The sequence below is a fragment of the Lagenorhynchus albirostris genome, chromosome 13, assembly GCF_949774975.1.
Source record: "Lagenorhynchus albirostris chromosome 13, mLagAlb1.1, whole genome shotgun sequence".
NCBI classification, from domain to species: domain Eukaryota; kingdom Metazoa; phylum Chordata; class Mammalia; order Artiodactyla; family Delphinidae; genus Lagenorhynchus; species Lagenorhynchus albirostris.
In genome coordinates, this window is record NC_083107.1 from 67,819,135 (window position 1) to 67,838,411 (window position 19,277).

The 19,277-nt window shown below is 37.5% G+C and overlaps 1 protein-coding gene across 4 annotated transcripts in view; it reads right to left on the reverse strand.

The window, feature by feature from the left end:
* Nucleotides 1-19,277, reverse strand: part of BABAM2 (BRISC and BRCA1 A complex member 2) — a 449,417-nt gene that overhangs the window by 337,093 nt on the left and 93,047 nt on the right. For all 4 annotated transcript variants that reach the window (XM_060169815.1, XM_060169818.1, XM_060169816.1 and 1 more), the window contains one exon: nucleotides 18,989-19,083. In XM_060169815.1, coding sequence (XP_060025798.1) covers nucleotides 18,989-19,083 — 95 coding nt within the window. The remainder of the gene's footprint in view (nucleotides 1-18,988; nucleotides 19,084-19,277) is intronic.

Genomic DNA, 19,277 nt, shown 5'->3' on the forward strand with positions numbered 1-19,277 from the left:
CCTAGAAATTATCATACTAAGTAAGTCAGGCAGAGAAAGAAAATATATGATATCACTTATATGTGGAAACTAAAAAAGTGATAGAAATGAACTTATTTACAAAACAGAAATAGATTCACAGACAGAAAACAAACTTATGGTAACCAAAAAGGATAGCTCTGTGGGGGAGATAAATTAGGAGTTTGGGATTAACATACACACACTACTATATATAAAGCAGATAAATGACAAGGACCTACTGCATAGCATAGGGAACTATACTGAATATCATACACACACACACACACACACACACACACACACACACGCACCTGAATCATTTTGATGTACATCTGAAACTAACACAACACTGTAAATTAACTATACTTCAATTTAAAAAAAAAAGAAAAGAAAACCTGTTTTCTCAATGCTCCCAACATGCCATACTTGGTTTGTGATACTTCGCTGTAGGTTTGTCTTCCTGACTACAGTGCCGTTACCTCTGTCATTTTCTAAATCCTACCGCTGCTTAAAGACCCAGCTAAAACCCTTCCTCCCTCATAAAGCCTCAGATGACCATAAAGGCGCAATAATCAACACTTCCTCAGAACTCCTGTACCATTAATGTGGTACTTAGCATATTCATTCATTTAAAAATAAAACAAAACAAACCTTAGTAGTGTGTACTTACTAAATGCCTATACCACAAGTAAGTATTAGGGAAATTAAAGGTAAGATATGGTCTCTGGCAACCATCACGCTGATACCAAAACCAGACCAAGATGTCACAAAGAAAGAAAACTACAGGCCAATATCACTAATGAACATAGATGCAAAAATCCTCAACCAAATACAAGCAAACAGAATCTAATAGCACATTAAAAGGATCATACACCACGATTAAGTGGGGTTTACCCCAGGAATGCAAGGATTCCTCAATATATGCAAATCAATCAATGTCATAAACCATATTAACAAATTGAAGGAGAAAAAACATATGACTATCTCAATAGATGCAGAAAGAGCTTTCGACAAAATTCAACACCCATTTATGATAAAAACCCTCCAGAAAGTAGGCATAGAGGGAACTTTCCACAACATAATAAAGGTCATATGTGACAAACCCACAACCAACATCGTTCTCAATGGTGAAAAACTGAAATCATTTCCTCTAAGATCAGGAAAAAGACAAGGTTGTCCACTCTCACCACCATTATGCAACATAGTTTTGGAAGTTTTAGCCACAGCATTTAGAGAAGAAACAGAAATCAAAAGAATCCAAATCGTAAAAGAAGAAGTACAGCTGTCACTGTTTGCAGATGACATGATACTATACATAGAGAATCCTAAAGATGGTACCAGAAAACTACTAGAGCTAATCAATGCTTTTGGTAAAGTAGCAGGATACAAAATTAATGCACAGAAATATCTTGCATTCCTACACACTAATGATGAAAAATCCAAAAGAGAAATTAAGGAAACACTCTCACTTACCATTGCAATGAAAAAATAAAATATCTAGGAATAAACCTACCAAGGAGACAAAAGACCTGTAGGCAGAAAACTATAAGACACTGATGAAAGAAATTAAACATGATACAAACAGATGGAGAGATATACCATGTTCTTGGATTGGAAGAATCAACATTGTGAAAATGACTATACTACCCAAAGCAATCTACAGATTCATTGCAATCCCTGTCAAACTACCAATGGCATTTTTCACAGTACTAGAACAAAAAATTCTACAATTTGTATGGAAACACAAAAGACCCCAAACTGCCAAAGCAATCTTGAGAAAGAAAAATGGAGCTGGAGGAATCAGGCTCCCAGACTTCAGACTATACTAAAAAGCTACAGTAATCAAGACAGTATGGTACTGGCACAAAACAGAAATATAGATCAATAGACCAGGATAGAAAGCCCAGAGATAAACCCATACACATATGGTCACCTTATATTTGATAAAGGAGGCAAGAATATATAATGGAGAAAAGACAGCCCCTTCAACAAGTGGTGCTGGGAAAACTGGACAGCTACATGTAAAAGAATGAAATTAGAACACTCCCTAACACCACACACAAAAATAAACTCAAAATGGATTAAAGACCTAAATGTAAGGCCAGACACTATCAAACTCTTAGAGGAAAACATAGGCAAAACACTCTATGGCATAAATCACAGCAAAATCATTTTTGACCCATCTCCTAGAGAAATGGAAATAAAAACAAAAGTAAACAAATGGGACCTAATGAAACTTCAAAGCTTTTGCACAGCAAAGGAAACCATAAAAAAAGACAAAAAGACACCCCTCAGAATGGGAGAAAATATTTGCAAATGAAGCAACTGACAAAGGATTAATCTCCAAGATATACAAGCAGCTCATGCAGCTCAATATCAAAAAAACAAACAACCCAATCCAAAAATGGGCAGAAGACCTAAATAGACATTTCTCCAAAAATGATATACAGATTGCCAACAAACACATGAAAGGATGCTCAACATCACTAATCATTAGAGAAATGCAACTCAAAACTGCAATGAGGTATCACCTCACACCAGTCAGAATGGCCATCATCAAAAAATCTACACATAATAAATGCTGGAGAGGGTGTGGAGAAAAGGGAACCCTCTTACACTGTTGGTGGGAATGTAAATTGGTACAGCCACTATGGAGAACAATATGGAGGTCCCTTAAAAAACTAAAACTAGAACTACCATATGACCCAGCAATCCCACTACTGGGAGTATATCCTGTGAAAACGATAATTCAAAAAGAGTCACGTACCACAATGTTCATTGCAGCTCTATTTACAATAGCCAGGACATGGAAGCAACCTAAGTGTCCATCGACAGATGAATGGATAAAGAAGATGTGGCACATATATACAATGGAATATTACTCAGCCATAAAAAGAAACGAAATTGAGTTATTTGTACTGAGGTGGATGGACCTAGAGAGTCTGTCATGCAGAGTGAAGTACAGAGTGAAGTAAGTCAGAAATATAAAAACAAATACCATATGCTAACACATATATATGGAATCTAAAGAAAAAAATAGTTCTGAAGAACCTAGGGGCAGGACAGGAATAAAGACGCAGACGTAGAGAATGGACTTGAGGACACGGGGAGGGGGAAGGGTAAGCTGGGACGAAGTGAGAGAGTGTCATGGACATATATACACTACCAGCTGTAAAACAGAGGGGTGGGGTAGGGAGGGTGGGAGGGAGAGGCAAGAGGGAGGAGATATGGAGATATATGTATATGTATAGCTGATTCACTTTGTTATAAAGCAGAAACTAACACACCATTGTCAAGCTGTTATACTCCAATAAACATGTTAAGCACCTCTGCCTGCAAGGTGCTCTCAGAATGGCAGAGGAGACAAAAATATAAACAAACAACTACTGGACAAAATAGTAGTGCTACAGAGGTATATATAATGTGTTATGACAACACACAATATTGTAGCAATATGCTACAATATTTCTCTATTTATGTTTAAGTTCACCAATTAAATCAAAGTCCTCTTGAAAGGTAGAGTTCTTTATCTCTACTCAATGCTGTATACATGTTAGCCAAAAACAATTTGGATGTTGCTTCACTAAAACCTTAATTTCACCTCTATTTTCTTAAGAGAAGTGTGGGTAGAATCCCTGTTTACAGAAATTAGACTTACAATGATGAACTAATATACTTTTTTAAGCAAGTTACTGTAATATTAAGTAATATTATAATCACCAACTATTACGTATTAAGAATTCACAAATTGTTTCCATTTCACATAAGTGAAGTTCATTGTTTTCGATGAAAAACAAACTTGAAAGTAAAGAAAAAGGACGGGTTTGAGATACACTTTTGATGTTCCTGGGGAGGCACTAACCATCAGGGACAGGGCAAAAGAATAGAAGCCAATTTTAAAAGATTCTTCAGACGAATTCATCATGTCAAAGGAAAAATGCTTACAATAATATGTAAGGTAAAAAAATATATATTGAAAACTGTAAAGGACATGTATGCGTGTGACAAAGACATAGAAAAATACTGAGAGTAAATCCACTAAAATGTTAATAATACTCATCTCTAAACTGTGGGATTAAGGATTTGTTTTTCTAGGTATTTATCTGTATTTTATATGTTGTTAATAATAAAAATACACTGTTATAATTTAAAAATCTACCTCTTTGAGAAGAGTGCTGGAGAGGAAAAAAGGTGATAAAGAGAGGATGACAGAGATGACCAACCAAAGACAATGAATAATCTTCAAAACTGATCATCAAATAACTCCTCTGAATAAGCGGTTTCTGAACTGAAATGCTTCACACACAATTCAGTACCTCATTTTCCCAGAAGCATTTTTACAAATTCAGTTGAGTAAATCAAAACTGGCAATATATGCTAAATGTTATATTTGCCATTAGATTTCAAAAAATAACTTGGTTTGCCTTTTTTTCATTTGTCTTATAAGAGTGAACATTTTTTTTTTGGTATTTATTTTTGTTTAACATCTTTACTGGAGCATAATTGCTTGACAGTGGTGGGTTAGTTTCTGCTTTATAACAAAGTGAATCAGCTATACATATACATATACATATATCCCCATATCTCCTCCCTCTTGCGTCTCCCTCCCACCCTCCCTATCCCACCCCTCTAGGTGGTCACAAAGTACCGAGCTGATCTCCTTGTGCTATGGGGCTGCCTCCCACTAGCTATCTATTTTACATTTGGTAGTATATATAAGTCCATGCCACTCTCTCACTTCGTCCCAGCTTACCCTTCCCCCTCCCCGTGTCCTCAAGTCCATTCTCTATGTCTGTGTCTTTATTCCTGTCCTGCCCCTAGGTTCTTCAGAACCTTTTTTTTTTTAATATTCCATATATATGTGTTAGCATACGGTATTTGTTTTTCTCTTTCTGACTTACTTCAAGAGTGAACATTTTAAATGTACCTTGTTTGCACTTACAAGATGTTCTGTTTTTCTACAACTGTGCTTTTAAAAGCCTTGTTTGTAACACATGCCTTCAAAATTATATGTGTGTATGCATATGTGTGTACATTAATACTCATCTTAATCCACAGTTGGTTATGGTAGCAACACCTTTGAAAAAATAGATGAATTCACAAATCATCATTCCTAGACCAGGGGCCTTCCACTGTCTCCCCTAAGGAGGTACATTTTACAAAGAATAACAGTATCAGCATATTTCCTACCTCATAAAATGTTTCCATGGCTGATAAGGAAAAATAGATAATGGTGGAAATACAGAGTTTTTAACTCATCGGCACATAAACCAAGTTTGCATCAAAATTTCTCGTAATTTTCTCATATTCACTTGGACCATACATCGAAGCATCCTTTGAATCCAAGCTGCTATCAGATCAAGAGAACCAGAGATGCCATCTCTAAATAACGTTTACCCTTATTTCTTTCCACCTTAGGAAAATCTACTGGAACTTAAAATCTAGGTTTTCATAAGAAAGGAAGAAGTACACTGTTTTTTGGCATTTTAATAATTTTTATTGATGTTATTGAAATTTTATTAACATTAAGTATTTTTATTATTAATAATGATTTTTCTTAATTCTGTATTCTTGCCAACATAGGAAGTGGTATTTATGGTCCACTAAGGTTTTGTACTTTTGCTTTGTTTGTTTTGTTTTGTTTTTTAATTGGAGTATAGTTGCTTTACAATATTGTGTTAGTTTATACAAAGTGAATCAGCTATAGGTATACATATATCCCCTCTTTTTTTGGGTTTCCTTCTCATTTAGGTCACCACAGAGCACTGAGTAGAGTTCCCTGTGCTATGCAGTAGGTTCTCATTAGTTATCTATTTTATACATAGTATCAATAGTGTATCTATGTCAGTAAAGGGCAAAACTATATGTAGGACAACTGACTTATGCTTCCAGATAGGATGCAGTGGCTTTGCATAAACCAGCAGTCTCAGTAAGAACAACCAGAAAGCCAGATCGTTGAAGGTATTCGACGTCTGCTGAAGCAATGAGAACCGGAGGGGCTGAGAATTCAGAAAGGAGACAGCATCAGGGAGAGGTATCCCTGGGACATTTGCAAATTCTGGGCACAGGAAGGAGGCTGAGAAACCAGGCTTTGCACAGCACAAAGTTGCTGCTGGACTCAGAAAAAACCATCAGAACAGAGTCTTGAGAGACCTCAAAAAACATGCAGCCAGTTCCCCTCAAGACATCTGATAAATTCTGGGGCAGCCCAAGGGCAAGAAGCTAAAAATTAAGCAACCACTTCTGAAAAGCAGAGCAGAGTTACCAGCAGGCTTAACAAGACAAAATTTAGAATATGAGATCTCTCAGGGCAAAGATCCATGCTGTGCAGGTGTTCAAATAATTTGATAAATAACATGGTGTCTATTTTAAAATATTTTATTGGCCAAAGCACTTAAAAGGGTCTAAGAACAGTGGCCACTCCAGACTCTTGGTTTAAAACCCTGAAGAGCTCTACTTCAGGAACAGTAGTAAAGCAGAGGTAGACCCACCCTTACCAAAGCCATAAACCAGCCTCAACCCAGCAGAGTCCCTGTCTGGATTAAGGTCATCGGTCAACATGCATCTGCCTATGAGAGGGGACAATGAACTTTCTCTCTAGAAGAAAAGAGCACCACCTGGAGCCTCTACTGTTTTTGAACTGGAATGGCTGACATCCACTCAAAACAACTAGAAACACCAAATACAGAAGCATATCACTGATAAAGAAAAAAAGCAGGCAAAACAAATAGACCCAAGAATATTCCAGATATTGGAATTGGTTCATAAGGACTTGAAAATAAATACAATTAGTATGTACAAGAAAATGGAGAAAACTATAAATGAAAAGATAAATTCACTAAAGAACTTATAGAAAAGAACCAAATGGAATTGTAGAATTGAAGGATCTATTACCTAAAATTAAGAGCTCATTAGATGGGTTTAATAGCAAATTAGACACAGCAGAAAAAATAAACTGGAAGGTAAGTTTGGTGTTACATAGTTGTGCTATTTATTCCCTTATTGCCTCTCATCTCCCAAATCTACTCTTCTTTGTCCCGCTTATGAAACTGGAACTGGGCCCTGGAAACATGTTTCCTCTGTCAACTGGTGCAATGTTTAGCTTGTCAACAGAAAGTGATGGAGAGACGGTGCAAGGCATGACAGAAAGGGAGCTTCTTACCCTGGCTCTAGTGCACTTTTCAGAGCTGCACCTATGGTGCAGCTGCTAGAGGCACACAGGAGACCCAGCAGTGCTCACCCTCCAGCCCGTTTAACTGGCACCTAACCCATGTCTACTTGCCAGCCTTGGCCTCCCAGCACCCCCACGTAAGGGTCTCCATCATCCGGGGGGCTGTAGCCACACCCTCTCCAACAAGGAGGTCAGAGTCTCAGCCTTGGGGGGCTGCAGGGAGCCATGAGAAAAGCGTCTTCCCAGTTTGTTCCTTTTGGGGTATTCTTCCTCTACCCTCCTCAAATTACTGATACGGTTTCTGTCTCTTGACTGAATGCTGACTGACAAAATGGTCAAGTTGCATTTTAAGTGTACCCTGTTTGTACTTTCAAGATGTTCTGTTTTTCTACGACTGTATTTTTAAAGACTTATTTATAACACATACCATCAAAATTATGTGTGTATGCATATGTGCGTATATTAACAGTCCTCTCCTTAACCCTCTACACAATGCGAGCCAGTGAGCCCACCCTTCAGTATACACCCATCAGAAATGCACACATATGTCCACTGAGACATACAGAATATTCATAATAGCACTATTCACAACAGCAAAGAACTGTAAATAATCCAAACGTTGATCAACACTAGAATGGATAGATGCACCGTGGTACGCTCACACAGTGAAACACTATGAGCAATGAGCATGCAACAACAACAACTACTACACGGGTAAAGCTCCCAAATAAATGTTGAGTGAAAGACGTCAGGCACACAAGTACACGCTGTTTGATTCCATTTGCAGGAAGATGAAAAAGAGGCAAATTAATAATGGTGAGAAAGTCAGCACGGTGTTTACTCTTGGGCAAGGTGGTCACAGTGATGGGAGAGGGCATGAGTGGGGCTTCTGGAAGCTGGGTATGTTCTGTTTCTTTATCTGGGTGCCGATTACATAATGTCTTTACTTTCTGGAAATTTGCCATGCTAGGTAGTTACGATTTGTACATTCTTCTGTAGGCATGTTATTCTTCAATAAGTTACGTAAAATGTGTATTAGTTATAAACAACCAAATAATATGTTTCTAAGTCCTTGACACTTACTATCCATGGATCTGATAAACTGCTCCTCCTACATGTCCCCCCAGCACCCTGTGCACATATCTCTATTTCCTGCTCATATCACCCGAGGCTGCAATTCTGTTCACTTATTTGTCTTGAGCATTATGTCCAGCTGGAGGGTGAAGGATGAGTCTTTTACAGGCCTCAATTGAGGCATTAAACAGATATTTGAAAAATGCAGAGCGTTCTATCTTATAATATGTTAATGGCAATGGACGTGTCGAGGAGCAGGGGCACCACACATCTGGATGGCATATTTGAATAGTGGGCCATGCAGTCTATCTCAGCTTAGTGCGTTCTTCACATATATTTCAAATATCTTTTATGTACACAGGATACGGACACTACTTTCCATGGACACATTCAAAAGATGTCTTTCTTCAGGTAGCACAGAGACAAGCAGGGAAGGAAAAGCAACAAGGTGTGAGCACACTACTCTTTCTACGCTTACATTCCATGAGCAGAACAGAGTCAGTGAAATAATTACACAACCAGTGGGTAGTACCTGCAGTAGCGTTAGGTTCCCTACCCTGAAGATGCTTGTCGCAAACACAAAATCGTTGTCACCTTCTTCAAACCAGGAAGTCAGATATCAGTGGTTTCTAACCATGCTATAATTGCAACATGTTCTTCTCATTTAAATATATGATCCACCCTTCCTCCTTTATGCAATTTTATTTTAAATTAAAGTGAATTATCACTATTACTTTGGGGGGAAAGAATTTCACAATACCCTCTAAGTCAGCTGAACACAACACACGGTGTTGCAAAAGCGAGGCTGAAAAAAATCACAGCTTCAGAGTTTCTGTTAACTGATTTTTATCCTACAAATTTCTCAAAAATTGAATCTCTTTCTTCTAGTTTGAAATTTTTATTTAAAACATTTTCTAGTCTTGGAAACCAACAAGTCCCTTAAGGATGCAGAACCTTAAAGGCAAACTGTTCATCTAACAGATACACACTGCACACCTCTATGCACCAGGTACCCTTCTAGACACTAGGATACAGCAATGAAGAAAACAAATTCCATTCTCTCAAGAAGCTTCCAATCCAGTGAATAAACAAAGGTGATCATGTATCCCAGTTTGCCTGGGACTGTCCCGTCTTAGCAGTGAACGTACTAAATCCCAGAAAATCCCTCACTCTGGGACAAACAGGGCAGTTGGTCACCTTAGCAGAAACAGATACCTAATAAATAAGCAGCCCCAAATTTATCAAATGTGCAGTGAAGAAAATAAAGCAGGATAATGATGAGAAAGTAATGGGGAGAGCGTTACTACTATTTTGTATAAGGATGTCAGGGCAGGGCTCTCATATAATGACGTTTGAAGATAGAAGGAGAGCAAGCCATTCAGATAACTGGAAGAAGAAAGTTCCAGGCAGAAGGGAATGAAACTGGTAAATAGCAAATAAAAAGTTTCTAAGGAGGTCCTCAGACTTTTGGAGGAATAGCAAGGAGGCCTGCGTGGCTGGAAAAGAGTGAGAACGGAATAGAATGGATGGAGAAGCAATTATAACCGCTAGAGCAGACCCATCACTTACAGTTCAGCACACATTCCAACTTCTTTCTGATAATTTTAATCCTGCAGTTCCAACCCATGATAATTTTCCCTTTTTCATTTTAATGGAGCCTCTGTCTTAATTTAGTGATCATCCTCTCTTCTCATAGTATATAATATATGTGAAAACGCTATGTAATTATCCCACAGCACTTCTTGGTATCAAGTATTCCAGCACTGAAGTATATACCGCCTATGGCCATTTGTTTTCATGTATCTATGTCTCCCTAAAATTTAGCCTCCTTGAGGTCAAATTCCATATAACACAGTGTTGGACACACAGTGTGTAATCAATAAATACCCACAGATAGGATTTTCCTCAATTTGTCTTTTGTTGATTTTTATGCTTTTTCATTAGTAAAGGAGGGCATCAATAAGTCAGCCTCTTAGTTATAATATGACAGATGAAACCGTATGGCAAACACATAAGACAGAACAGAGTGACAGCAAAGCCACTGACAAATTAACTTATATGGCAGGGACAGCTCTTTAATCAGCATATGCTTCGGACTTGAGGCTCAAAGCAAAACTACTCAAAGCAAAACTACTCAAAGCAAAAAGCTCTGCAAATAACCTCTCCAACCAAGAATCAACTCTTCTTAAGTGTCCCTGAAAACTACTTCTAAGCACAGATTAACTGGATGATTAGCACGTTACTGTTGTATTAAAAACTTTCCACCACCAGCCCCAAACCAAATTAACATATCCCTCTGCCATGTACTATGTTGTATTCACATGATTTTCTCATATTGTCTATTAAATAAAGTTGTGTGCTAACCCTGCTAACCAGAGAACACACCTAGAGTATAGTTCAGGCTTTTTTTTTTTAATTGAAGTACAGTGATTTACAAGTTGTGTTAATTTCTGCTGTATAGTGAAGTGACTCAGTTATACATATATAATAAATTCTTTTCAATATTCTTTTTCATTATGATTTATCACAGGATATTGAGTACAGTTCCTTCTGTTATACAGTAGGATGTTGTTTTTCCATCCTATATATAATAGTTTGCATCTGCTAATCCTAAACTCCTAATTCTTCCCTTCCCCCCATACCCTCCTTGGCAACCACAAGTCTGTTCTCTATTCTATGAGTCTGTTTCTGTTTCATTGATACAGAAACAGTTCATTTGTGTTCTGTTCATTTGTGTCATAGTTTAGATTCCACATATAAGTGATATCATATTGTATTTGTCTTTCTCTTTCTAACTTACTTTACTTAGGTCCATACATGTTGCTGCAAATGGCATTATTTCATTCTTTTTAATGCCTGAGTAATATTCCTATATATACATTCCACATCTTCTTTATCCATTCATCTGTTGACTGATATTTAGGTTGTTTCCATGTCTTGGTTATTGTAAATAGTGCTGCTATGAACATAGAGGTACATGCATCTTTTCAAATTCTAGTTTTGTCTGGATATATGCCCAGGAATGGGATAGCTGGTTCATATGGCCGTAGAGTTCAGGGTTTATCTCCATTGCTTAGGCCTTAGGTCCTAACTTTCAATTAATATTACCTTACATGGTTTGGTGAATAAATTATTAGCATATATAATGTAGAGCAAGGAGGCAAATTTTTAAGAAATCTACTACAATTTATGAATGTTGATCTTAAAAGAAGCTCCCAGACATACTGTAAGCTAATTGCAATGCTGCTTCCATTTCTATCTTATGAAATGCTTTAAGTTGAGTTTAAGAGATCAAAGGAAAAGCAATATCCGTATTTTATGACCACATCTCAATATAAAAATATGTAATCACCCAGCTTGCACAACAAACTGATTTACATCAAAAAAGTAGAAAAAGATGAAGAACGTAAGTCTGTAAAGAGATTTCTGCTCAATAGAAAGAAAAACTTTATGTTTAAAGTTAGAGCTGTAAGGTTGCTGGATACAAGATCAATATACAAAAATCAATTGTTCCTGTATAGTATCAGTGTGAAAATGAAATTAAAAACAAGTTTATTTACAAAAAGAATAAAGTTCTTAGGAATAAATTTAACAAAACAAGTGTAAAATCTGTACTCTGAAAAGTACAAAAATTATTAAAAGATATTAACAAAAGACTTAAAAATGTTAAGGCATTTCATGTTCCTGGATTAGAAGACAATGTTGTTAAAATGGAAATAATCTCTAGCTGGATATACAGATTAAATGCAATCTCTTCCAAAATCCCAGTTGGATTCCTTGCAGAAATTGACAAGCTTATCCTAAAATTAATATGGAGGGCTTCCCTGGTGGCGCAGTGGTTGAGAGTCCACCTGCCGATGCAGGGGACACGGGTTCATGCCCCGGTCCAGGAGGATCCCTCATGCTGCGGAGTGGCTGGGCCGTGAGACATGGCCGCTGAGCCTGCACGTCCGGAGCCTGTGATCCGCAACGGGAGAGGCCACAACAGTGAGAGGCCCGCATACCGCAAAAAAAAAAAAAAAAAAAAAAAAATTCATATGGAAATGAGAGCAACCCACTAGGCAAAGCAATCTTGGAAAAGAAGAACAAAATTCAAAAACTCATACTTCCCAATTTCAAAACTTATTACAAAGTCACAGAAAGCAAGACAGTGTGGTACGGGTATACAAATTGGGAGTTCAGAAACAAACCCACACACTTATAATCAATTGAGTTTCAGAATGCCAAGAATGCCAAAACAATTCAATAAGGAAAAAATAGTCTTTCCAATAAACTGTGCTTGGGGCATCTGGATCTCCACTTGTAAAATAATATAGCAAGGCCCCTACCTCACATAAGAGCAAAAATTATTAAACTTGGACTAGGCAATGGTTTCCTAGATATGAAACCAGAAGCACAAACAACAAAAGAAAAAAGACAAGTTGGACTTCCCAAAAATTAAAAATTTTTGCCCTTCAAACAGTACTATCTAGAAAGTGAAAACATAATCCATCGAATGGGAGAAAGTTTTGTAAGTCATATATCTTGATAAAGAACTTGTACCCAGAATATATAAAGAACACTTATACCTCAACAATAAAAAGACAAATAACCCAATTTAAAAATGGGCAAAGGATTTGAATAGACATTTCTACAAAGAAGATAAATAAATGGCCAATTAACACAGAAAAAGATGCAAAACATCAAAAAACCACAATGAGATAACCACTTTACACCCACTAGGATGGGTCTAATCATAAAGATAGATAACAATAAGTGTTAGTGAGAATGTGAAGAAACTGGAACACTTATACACCACTGATGGGGATGTAAAATGGTACAGACACTTTGGAAAATAGTCAGGGAGTTCCTCAAAAAGTTAAACATAGTGTTACCATTTGACCCTGTAATTCCACTCCTATATATCCAAAAGGACTAAAAATATGTCCACACAACAGCAGTATTTATAATAGCCAAAATGTGTAAACAACCCAAATGTTCATCAACTGACAAAAGTACAAATAAAATGTGGTACATGTATACAATAGAATATTACTTGGCAATAAAAAATGATGTAGTGATACATGTTACATTGAAAACAGCATGCTAAGTGAAAGAAGTCAGTCACAAGCACCATATATTATATGATTCCATTTACATGAAATATCCAGAATAGGCAAATCCACAGACAGAAATATACATTAGTTATTGTTGACAGTGAACACAGGTGGGGGTGGGGAGGATAGGGAAGTGACTGCTAATGGGTTTGGAATTTCTTTTAGGGGTGATGACAATGTTCTAAATTTGACTGTGGTGATAGTTGCACAACTAAAAACCACTGAAATTAATCAAGACAGTATGGTACTGGCACAAAAACAGAAATACAGATCAATGGAACAGGACAGAAAGCCCAGAGATAAACCCACGCACATATGGTCACCTTATATTCGATAAAGGAGGCAAGAATATACAATGGAGAAAAGACAGCCTCATCAACAAGTGGTGCTAGGAAAACTGGACAGCTACATGTAAAAGAATGAAATTAGAACACTACCTAACACCATACACAAAAATAAACTCAAAATGGATTAAAGACCGAAATGTAACGCCAGACACTATTAAACTCTTAGAGGAAAACACAGGCAGAACATTCTATGACATAAATCACAGCAAGATCCTTTTTGACCCATCTCCTAGAGAAATGGAAATAAAAACAAAAGTAAACAAATGGGACCTAATGAAACTTCAAAGCTTTTGCACAGCAAAGGAAACTATAAACAAGATGAAAAGACAACCCTCAGAATGGGAGAAAATATTTGCAAACGAAGCAACTGACAAAGGATTAATCTCCAAGATATACAAGCAGCTCATGCAGCTCAATATCAGAAAAACAAACAACCCAATCTAAAAATGGGCAGAAGACCTAAATAGACATTTCTCAAAAAAAGATATACAGATTGCCAACAAACACATGAAAGGATGCTTAACATCACTAATCATTAGAGAAATGCAAATCAAAACTATAACGAGGTATCACCTCACACCAGTCAGAATGGCCATCATCAAAAAATCTACAAACAATAAATGCTGGAGAGGGTGTGGAGAAAAGGGAACCCTCTTGCACTGTTGGTGGGAATGAATATTGATACAGGCACTATGGAGTGTTCTCCATATGGAGGTCCCTTAAAAAAAACTAAAAATAGAACTACCATATGACCCAGCAATCCCTACTGGACGTATACCCTGAGAAAACCATAATTCAAAAAGAGTCATGTACCACAATGTCCATTGCAGCTCTATTTACAATAGCCAGGACATGGAAGCAACCTAAGTGTTCATCAACAGATGAATGGATAAAGAAGATGTGGCACATATATACAGTGCAATATCACTCAGCCATAAAAAGAAATGAACTTGAGTTATTTGTAGTGAGGTGGATGGACCTAGAGTCTGTCATACAGAGTGAAGTAAGTCAGAAAGAGAAAAACAAATACCATATGCTAACACATATATATGGAATCTTAAAAAAAATAAAATGGTTCTGAAGAACCTAGGGGCAGGACAGGAATAAAGACGCAGATGTAGAGAATGGACTTGAGGACCCAGGGAGTGGAAAGCGTAAGCTGGGACGAAGTGAGAGAGTGGCATGGACATATATATACACTACCAAATGTAAAACAGATAGCTAGTGGGGAGCAGCGCATAGCACAGGGAGATCAGCTCGGTGTTTTGTGTCCAACTAGAGGGGTGGGATAGGGAGGGTGGGAGGGAGATGCAAGAGGGAGGAGATAGGGGGATATATGTATGTGTATAGCTGATTCACTTTGTTATAAAGCAGAAACTAACACACCATTGTAAAGCAATTATACTCCAATAAAGATGTTAAAAAAAAAGCCACTGAATTATACACTTTAAATAGGTGAATTGTATGGCATATAAATTATGTCTCAATAAAGAAGTTATTTTAAAAACATCAGAGCTATTCCCAAAATGGAAAATGATACCTCACTGGAAATAATGTCAAGCAAAGGCAAATGGCCTTCTATTGGAGATATTACTATAAGAGATGGATTCAATTAGTGGTTCCCAATAGCAGTTCACAGACTAACACATAAAAATCACCCAGGGAACTTAATGACTCTGTGGCTCCCTAAAGCATCTATCTAATTCAGTATGTCCAGTGAGGTTCAAAAATTTGTATTTTTAACAGGCTTCCTAAATTATTCTAGCATATAGCCAGAAGTGGGACCAACTATACCATTAAGATCCTAACAATAATTTTATGATTCCCTGATATCTATGAGATACCTATCTCTAGATCTGGTATCTATCTAGTACTTTCCATTCAGCTGAGAATCTCAAAGTCCATAATGAAATTCACCTTCCTGAATGAAGAATCTGTGTTTAGAAAAAAGTGGCTTCATCAGATGGATTAGGGCACCTCATATATTTTTATTAACCTTATGTGTATCCTTTAAGCTACTTCAAACCGTTTTTTGCAAAGATACAGGGCACCCTCCAGAGCTGTGTAGACCTCACCCAGCTAGTGCAGGGTGTATCCTGGTTGCTTATCTAGACTTGTCCAGCTGACTGGTCCATGAAGAAGCACTGGGTAACCTGCCTGAGGCCTTAGATAAACTACAGCTAAAGAGAGGTGTTCCCCTAGATTTGTAATCTTTCTTTTAGATATAGTGCTTTATTTTTTTGGCTGTTCTTTTCAGCTAATTTCTCAAAAACATTTATGATAACTTCACTCAAAACTAAACATCAGGGGACTTCCCTGGTGGGGCAGTGGTTAAGACTCCACGCTCCCAATGCAGGGGGCCCAGGTTCAATCCCCGGTCCGGGAACTAGATCCCACATGCATGTCGCAACGAAGAGTTCACACGCCACAGCTAGGGAGCCTGTGTGCCGCAACTAAGGGGTTGGTGAGCCACAACTAAGAAGCCCACGAGCCACAACTGGGGAGCCCACCTGCGGCAACTAAGACCCGGAGCAATCAAATAAATAAATAAATAAAATATACACCATTAAATAAATAAATAAATAATAAAAAGGTTACACTTCTTAAAAAAAGAAAAAAAAAACTAAACATCAGAAGAGTGAAGTTATAATATCAACTCCAACACAACAATATGGTCGATTTCCCAGATGAATGGATAAAGAAGATGTGACACATAAATACAATGGAATATAACTCCACCATAAAAAGAAACGAAATTGAGTTATTTGTAATGAGGTGGATGGACCTAGAGACTGTCATACAGAGTGAAGTAAGTCAGAAAGAGAAAAACAAATACCATATGCTAACACATATATATGGAATCTTAAAAAAAAAAATGGTTCTGAAGAGCCTAGGAGCAGGACAGGTATAAAGACGCAGACATAGAGAATGGACTTGAGGACACAGGGAGGGGGAAGGGTAAGCTGGGATGAACTGAGAGAGTGGCATGGACGTATACACACTACCAAATGTAAAATAGATAGCTAGTGGGAAGCAGCCCCATAGCACAGGGAGATCAGCTCGGTGCTTTGTGTCCACCTAGAGGGGTGGGATAGGGAGGGTGGGAGGGAGACACAAGAGGGAGGAGATATGGGGATATATGTATACATATAGCTGATTCACTTTGTCATACAGCAGAAACTAACACACCATTGTAAAGCAATTATACTCCAATAGAGATGTTAAAAAAATAAAATTAAATAAATCTAGGTCGATTTCCTGAATATTAAAACAGAAAAGTGGAGTAAGATAAAACTTAAGGTCCTTTCTAACTTTTAAAGTCTATACTCTCACCAAAATAAATAGATAGATAGATAGACAGATAAAAGATAATGTCTATACTCACAATCCTTGCCAATATTGAAGATGTGCTTTGTAAATTTTACAGGCAATTCGTAAGAGAAATTGTAAACATATATTTCCTATCCTTTCCATCATAGTGTTTCCTCTTGCATCATCCTAGCTCAAAGCCCCTTCCCCCGCACAGATTTTTACAACAGTCCTCAATCTCTCTTAATCCATTGTACTGACCACACTGCTGTTAGATAATTCTCCAAGTATCATTTCCTTCAGTGGCTCTTAACCTAGCATTCAATGCATTCCACAGTCTTATCCCAAGTTATCTTTCTAACCTTTTCTAGCCCTTCCTTATATTAACTTACCCTTCAGCAAACCTGTCAAGTACCTTCTTCTACAATATATTATACATATCATTTGTTTATGTCATTCCCCTTACTTGAAATACTCTCTGCCACACTCCCCACTTGTGTTCCATTCTTCAAGTATTATTATAAGTTTCACCTCCGCAACAAAGCCTTTTCTGACAAGCTTCTTTAAACTTCTGGAGCTCTTAGCCTGTAATATATCTTTGGCATTTAGCATATGCTACCTTCCACTGGGCAGATTTAATACAGGACAGATCTGTAGGGGCACGTCTGCCTTATTTTCTCCAGGTAAGGCCTTCAGCTTCAATATGGGGTGAATTTGTAACACAAAGCATCTAAAGGGACCATACTTAAACTACAATTTTTTAAAAAAATCAACTAAAGTAACAGTTTATGTGTAATTATTAGATTTTGCAACAAACCCATCCTACTCTTGCCAACTGTATTTTTACAGCTGTTTTCCAAAATTTAAGATAATTCTTTAGGTTTGGGTTAGTACTTCCTGTTTAATACTTCCCTTTTAAAAAAGGGAGGGGGGACAAGATTTCAAAGCAAGTCCTCAAACTTTTTTTTTTTTTTTTTTTTTTTTTTTTTTATGGTACGCGGGCCTCTCACTGTTGTGGCCTCTCCCGTTGCGGGTCACAGGCTCCGGACGCGCAGGCTCAGCGGCCATGGCTCACGGGCCTAGCCGCCCCGCAGCATGTGGGATCTTCCCGGACCGGGGCACGAGCTCGTGTCCCCTGCATTGGCAAGCGGACTCTCAACCACTGCGCCACCAGGGAAGCCCCCTCAAACTTTTAATTACAAAACTTCAATGAGACAAAAAAAAATTTCCAAAAAACAAAACTAAGAACAAAGTTTTTGAACAATAATAGAACCTCTCTTATGGTATAGGCATCATAGCAAAATCAAACTTGAGAAGGGAAAGAGAGAGACATTTTGTCTGGTCAGACCTTTTAAACAAAATGGTACATGCTTTTCTCCACTAGCCATGAAAAAAACACTTTTTATACAAACCACATGTGATCTGACAAGTACTACCATCCTTTTCTCTGCTTTAAATCCAGAAACATTTTACTTCAACTACAAAGTTTCTGGTCTTGCTTAATAAAGAACACTTAATCTGGTCTTTACCCTTCTGATAATAATACTGAGAAAATGCAGATGTAAGTCCAAATTTGCCACTTTCACTTCTATACAAAAAAAGGCCTCCTGAAGAGCCAAGAGACACTCCCCTAACAAGCCCCGTGATGAAGTGTTAGTAAACATTAGAAAATTGATCGCAGGCATGAAATATTAAGTTAAAACAAAGAAAATGTTTTCAACATGTCTCCTTCAGCTGAAGTAAATGTATTTTAACCAATATGCTAGAGGTTTTCATTAATTCAAAATAGTCTGAAAATAAAACTGCAGTGAAAAAAAATCTCTTAACTATTTTGGCACATAACGAGTTACACTTATTTCACAGGACAGAGAAAAAAGGGGTGGAAAAAAATCCATGTGTTCAGCAAATGTATCTGTTAAAGAATTGTCAAAAGCTAACTTGATTCTCCTTTCAGCAAACAGAGATCATCCAAACAGGCCTGCAGTACTCACATGCAGAGCAGAGGGGTCTGGCAGGAACTCAGCATCTTCTCCAAAGATAAAGTCGGGAGGCAGCTCTGGGTACTGGGCATTGAAAATGATATCCCCTGAAATAAAAGAAAATGTCAGGCTCTTCTTATTTCCTTGCAAATGTATGAACGATCTGGGGAGTGCATCAGAAAAACTTCTAAAAGAAGTTTATATTAGTTTAACAAAAATACTGAAAAGCACTTTCAGAAACAAAAGAACTGATATCTTCTTTTAAATCAACATTCACAGCATGCAATCAGAAAGTGTTACC